The following is a 5,545-nucleotide window of genomic DNA, read 5'->3' on the forward strand; positions in this document are numbered from 1 at the left end:
GCCGGCGGGGCGCGGTTGGTCCTGGCGAGGGCATTGAGCCGTACGGCTTGAACCAGGAGGCACGAGAAACAGCCGGCGAAGAGAACGCCGAACAGGAAGCGGCGCGACGCGCAGGTGGAAAAGTTCTTCCCCACGATGAAGGCAAAGGTCAGGCCGAAGAGGCCGGACGCGCACACCAGGAAGATGGCGTGCAGGCCCACCGCGTTCCTGCGGTTGCGGTCCCTCATGAAGGGCACGTTGGCGAGCAGCACCATGAACAGAACCAGGCTGACGACCGCGCCGGCCGACGCCAAGGCCTCCAGAACAACGCCCCACGCCGCCTCCAGGTCGCACAGCTTGAAGTAGAGGGACGACACTTCCGGACCGCAACCCGTAGGTTGACTCGCATTGGACGCCATCGCTCTCCTCAGCAACACTACCTGTTAACATGCACACACAACAAAAACACTTGTGTGAACCACATATATAGACACTCGGTCTCTCACACACACACACACACACAGAAACGACCCCACACACAAATGCACAGAGACTTATTGGCAGCTCTGAGATGAGGAAGACATTAATGTTTAACCCAAGTCAAATATTTCAACTTTCACGCGGGTGAAAGTGCACCAATGTCCAACGCGAGCCGCTTCCTAAAAGTCTAACCGGCGTAGTTTGGTGTCGCACAGTGGCGTTCGGCGTAGTTTAGTCTCGTGTACTTTATTGTAGTGTTGTGCCGTTCACTGTACTGCAAGATTGTTTCATTTCGTGTTGTGCGGTGGCGTTCGGAAGTGTAGTTTAGTACAGTGTCGTGTAGTTTAGTGGATTTCAATTGCGTGCGGTGGAGTTAATTGTCCCCCCCCCTCCCCCAGAACACGTGACCTCGCGTCAGCCAAGCCTGTGCGATAGCGACAAGGTCCCCGTGACGGTTGCCGTGGTGACCGTGCACCTTGGCATGATTGGCATTTCTGAAGCATCCGCATCCCAATGCGAATGTGGATAGTTGGGAACCAAGCAGAAGTACATGTGAACGCTACACAATGAGGCAAACAAACAAAACGAGAAACACGAAAGAGTGATACTTTGTGAACTTGTCTGACAAAAAAACAAAACAAAAAAAAAAACAAATAACGGTTGGTGTTTGGTTAAATACTTCCTAAGACAAAAAGTACAACCTGTACAAATTGACAAAAACAATTTACAAATGAAACGGAGTCGGAGTGATGCGTTCACGTACCTGATTGCTCGGCTCAGATTCACGTGACGAGATCAGTCAACGCAGGAGACAAAAGTGGAACAAACGAGACATTCAAACCGGTCTCAGGTCAGCTTGTTTGTGAGGTCAGAAAGTGAAGCCAAGTCCCAGGAGAGGTCTGAGGAGGCTCGAGGCTCGAATGCGGCACAGCACAAGCTGCAGCTCTTCTACTAATACTCCTGCTGCTGCTGCTACCAATTCACGCAACAAGCACACACACACACCTGGTGAAGGGTGTAGCGACGCCTGGTGGTGAAAACTCCCTGTGAATTAAAAAAAAAAAAACGTCAAAAATGTTCATCCTGTGACGCTGACAAAAACGTTATTGTATGTCATCATCATCATCATATGTACATCATATCATGTCATTGACCTTGTTGGTGCTTTTAACTCAGACAAGATTCTTTTTTTTTTTTTTGGTTTCGATTGTGATTTGTTTGGGCAGAAGTTTTCTGAGGCAAAAGCAGATGGCCCACATGAAAGCTCTTCTTCTTCTGAACCCCGGGTCACGTAATGAACTCGCGCTGTCATCCGAACCCAGCCCAGGCTCCACCCAGGAAGCGGGCACAGCCGATGACCCACATTCCAAAGTCATCGTCATCCTCGGCAGCATCAGCATCGACTTCATACTCGGCCGCCGGGACGCTCAGAGAAGAAGTAGAAGATGGAGAAGATGAAGCCGGCGCTGCTACTGCTGCTGCTGCTTCGGGCTGCGTGTGTGTAAACGGCGGCAGCAGGTGAGACAAAGATCTAAAATTCGGTTTCTTTTGGTGATGGAAAATGTCTTAGTTGATTGTGGGTCAAAGTACATCAGCGTAAGGTTGCATGGAGACTCTAAATTAGACTTGATTGTGAAGTTGCGTGCAATCTGTCTCGTACTCCACTTCTCGGCCGAAGTTGGCTGGGACTGGCCCAAATTCACTCCAGTGCGTAGAAACGACGGAGTTGTAGCAACCTGATGAACACAGAGATGATCCATGAGGAATGGATCAATATCTGGACTGCACAGGGGGGGGAGTTTTAATTAAATGTGACCCACAATCAGGCACCGGGAGACCGATCGATGACCTAATGACTGTCCCAGTAACAGTGGGCAGAAGCTCTACATTCAGCGCTTGATCTTGTTTTCCTCTCATTATTTTGGAATCCCCTCAATCAACTGTCTCGCTTGGGCTCAGGCCGCCTGAAGGTGGACGGCAGCCCAGACGGCAACGCAGACACCCTGAGCCACTCCCTGACGCTGGTCCAGCGTCTGGAGGCGCTCTTGGTGCTGGGCAACGGCAGCGACGTGACGCTGCGGGTGGAGACGCCCAACGCGGATGAGGTGAAGCTGATGGCGGTCCACGCGCTGGTTCTGTCACTGCAGAGTCCCGTCTTGGAGGACATGCTGCGGGAGCGCAACGGCAGCGTGCTCACGTTGCGCGAGAGCCCGGAATGCGCCTCCGTCTTCGAAAAGTTCATCAGGTCAGGCCTGTTCCGCGCACTGCGCTCACAAACAGAATGGTCACCTGTAGACACACAAAAAAAAAAAAAAAAAAAAAAAAAAAAAAAAAAAGCATTCTCAGGGTCAATCACACCTTTGTGGACACTTTAGACTAGCATCTTGGCTGAAGAGAACATGCTGAAATGTTTTTTGAATGACAGTGACTCTATTTCCCGCGGCTAGGTACCTGACACTTCAGACTAGCATCTTGACTGAAGAGAACATGCTGAAATGTTTTTTGAAATGACAGTGACTCTATTTCCCGCGGCTAGGTACCTGTACTGCGGCGACCTCTCCCTGCGACTGGACCAGGCCACCCCGCTCCATCGCCTGGCCACTAAGTACCAGGTGGTGGCACTGCGGCAGGGACTCACACGCTACATGACTCTCAACCTGGCCCGGGAATCGCCTTCGGGCCACGTGGCCGGCTGGTACGAGTACGCGGTGGAGGCAGGCGACGCGACGCTGCGGGACGGCTGCCTCCAGTACCTGGCCTGGAACCTGTCCTCGGTCCTGCAGAGCGGCGAGTGGACCGGTCTCAGCTCCCAGCTGCTCATGACGCTACTGCGGCGTTCCGATTTGGTTCTGCACAGTGAGATGGAGCTCTTTGCCGGACTGGAGGAGTGGATCTCGCACAACCGTCCCGACGGTCTGACAGCGGAGAACGCGCTGAGAGCGGTGCGCTACGCCATGATGCCGCCTCGAGAGCTCTTCCGCCTCCAGACCCAGTCGGCGGTCTTGGCCCGCTACCGGGAGTCGGTCCGGGATCTGCTCTACATGTCCTACCAGTTCCACGCCGCCTCCCCCGTGCACATGGCCAAATACTTTGACGTCAACTGCAGCCTCTTCGTGCCCAGGAACTACCTGGCCCCGCTTTGGGGGTCCCCCTGGGTGGTGAGCAACCCAACCCGCGACGATCGCAGCACCAGCTTCCAGACGCAGCTCGGGCCCAGCGGCCATGACGCCAGCAAGCGGGTAATCGACACATTCTGTCTCCCGTGGGTTCTTTTGCTACATTCGGGGAACACACACACACACAAGCGATGAGTTGAAAACGGACACCTCGATGTCAATGCGCAGGTGACCTGGAACGTCTTGTTCTCGCCCCGCTGGCTGCCGCTCAGCATGAGGCCCATGTACACAGAGACGGGCGCCATGCAGCCCACCCGGGCCGAGGGCGGGCGTCCCCGCATCATCGTCACGCCCGCCACGTCCAGCGCCGACTTTGCCGGCGTGAGCTTCCAGAAGACGGTTCTGGTCGTGGTGCAGCAGCAGGGCCGGCTGCTGGTCAAGCACGTGTACGACTTCCACCAGAGCACCGAGGAGAACGGAGACTTCCTGGCCGACGCCGACCTGCACCGCCGGACCTCCGAGTACCTGGTGGACGGGTCCCTCATGCTCCACGTGGTGGTCAAACCCATGTACCAGAGCCTCGTCGCGAGCAAGAACTAATCACGTACACATGCCAATCGCAACCACACCTTTCCATCCATCTACTGTTGACTTATCTCAACGTCTGCATCGTCGCAAAGGTTCAACGGGGCCACCGGGAATCCTCTTGTGCGTTGAAAATGTTTGAGAGTAACATTGGATTACAAATCAGTGCTCACGTGGGCTTGTTCACAGCGCTAGTGCTCCATTCATCCTCTACCATTTTGTTGAAGCCGGATGGCCTTCTTTTTGACGATCTATCATGATCAGGGCTCGGCAACTTGGCTGATCGGGATCGTTATCGGGCTTTTACGGAGGTTGCGTTTCAATCAGGAGGAAAACGTCTAAAAGAAGCGGGACTGCGGCTCTCTACGACCGCACTTGCCGAACCCAGATCATGATGATGAAATTCGGTAATTGCGTGCTGTTACGCATTGTACAAGTAGATGCGAAAGAAAAAGGAGGGTTGAAGATTGGCATATTTGTGCTTTTACTTGTTGTTGCTGTTGTGTCGTCGTCCTTCCGCCACATTGACGTTGTGTTGTCTCTCTAAGTTACGGTGCTATTCTATTACTATTGACTTCAATGTAGCTGCAGTGCTCCTTTCTATTATTTCGACATTTATCCAACGTTAACACTTGAAACGGTCTTGAAATATTACAAGAGTGAAAGCGCAATAATAAACTCGTTCAAAGATGAACACTTTGTCCGACACCCGTCAATCAAAAGGACACAGCGGCGGTTTGATACATCAGTGTATCATCACGTGGGTTAGAAAGGAAGAAAGGTATTTGTTCAGGTTTTCTGTCGCCGAGTTAACTGAACTGTCAAGTGTGAATACTCGCACTGGTATCGGTCGGGAAAAAAGTTGCATCAAACATTGCTCACCATGATGCATCAAAGATTTGCACTTTACTTAACATGACTGGAACACAATATAAAGTGAAGACTTATTCTACATGCGTGTGCGTGTGGAAAGTACCTGAACGCACACGCAGCACGTGAGGACTCCACTTCCCATGATGCCTTGCGCCCATCGGAGCAGGAAGCAGCTCGCCAGTTGAGGGGCTCGCTGGTGCGATCCAAGTTGGGAGCAGCCTCCGTCGGCTCAACCTCGTGCACGCGCACCGGCTCCTCTGCAGGCTTCCTTCGTGCAGCAGGCGCGCGAGTGCCGCGCGCTAATCGGAGCGGCGCACGCACGAACGCGGCGGGCGTGCACGCGGATCGTCGTGCACGTATGTGCGCCGCGAGAGGCTCCATGCAAGAGGAGGAGGAGGAGGAGGGGGAGGGAGGAGGCCCCGCACCTCTCCCTGGGGGGCCCCACCCCGCGAGAGCCAAGGGAGGTAAGCGCGTCGCCTTGTGGTGTCATGACGTGCAAGCACGCGGCTGAT

General features: G+C 53.8%; 3 protein-coding genes across 5 annotated transcripts in view; 2 read left to right on the plus strand and 1 right to left on the minus strand.

Moving 5' to 3' along the window:
- Positions 1-8: 8 nt before the first annotated feature.
- LOC109518565 (G-protein coupled receptor family C group 5 member B-like) lies at positions 9-1,421 on the minus strand (the record flags this gene model as incomplete). Its single annotated transcript, XM_019874485.1, has 2 exons — positions 1,223-1,421; positions 9-419 (listed from the first exon to the last, which is right to left on the minus strand). A coding segment is annotated over exon 2 (390 nt), but the record flags the coding sequence as incomplete, so codon positions are not given.
- Positions 1,422-1,904: 483 nt separating this feature from the next.
- Positions 1,905-4,347, plus strand: btbd17a (BTB (POZ) domain containing 17a). Its single transcript, XM_019874415.1, has 4 exons — positions 1,905-1,949; positions 2,331-2,704; positions 2,996-3,698; positions 3,804-4,347. The coding sequence occupies exons 1-4, from the start codon at positions 1,905-1,907 to the stop codon at positions 4,173-4,175; spliced, it is 1,494 nt and encodes a 497-aa protein (XP_019729974.1). The 3' UTR covers positions 4,176-4,347.
- Positions 4,348-5,031: 684 nt separating this feature from the next.
- The window catches only part of map2k6 (mitogen-activated protein kinase kinase 6), a 7,250-nt gene continuing 6,736 nt past the window's right edge, over positions 5,032-5,545 (plus strand). The window contains exon 1 of one of the 3 annotated variants that reach the window (XM_019874481.1): positions 5,032-5,497. In XM_019874481.1, coding sequence (XP_019730040.1) covers positions 5,392-5,497 — 106 coding nt within the window. In that variant the 5' untranslated portion in view covers positions 5,032-5,391. The remainder of the gene's footprint in view (positions 5,498-5,545) is intronic. The other 2 variants (XM_019874483.1, XM_019874484.1) reach the window with 2 other exon arrangements.

This window comes from Hippocampus comes, unplaced genomic scaffold (genome assembly GCF_001891065.2).
Source record: "Hippocampus comes isolate QL1 unplaced genomic scaffold, H_comes_QL1_v1.1 scaffold279, whole genome shotgun sequence".
NCBI classification, from domain to species: domain Eukaryota; kingdom Metazoa; phylum Chordata; class Actinopteri; order Syngnathiformes; family Syngnathidae; genus Hippocampus; species Hippocampus comes.

What these genes read in the sequence shown, in the direction of transcription:
- btbd17a (XM_019874415.1), top strand. Translation starts at nt 1,905, where the DNA reads ATGGAGAAGATGAAGCCGGCGCTGCTACTGCTGCTGCTGCTTCGG. An exon ending in TACTGCTGCTGCTGCTTCGG is followed by an intron (nt 1,950 to 2,330) that starts GCTGCGTGTGTG and finishes TCCCAGTAACAG; the next exon opens with TGGGCAGAAGCTCTACATTC. An exon ending in GTCTTCGAAAAGTTCATCAG is followed by an intron (nt 2,705 to 2,995) that starts GTCAGGCCTGTT and finishes TCCCGCGGCTAG; the next exon opens with GTACCTGTACTGCGGCGACC.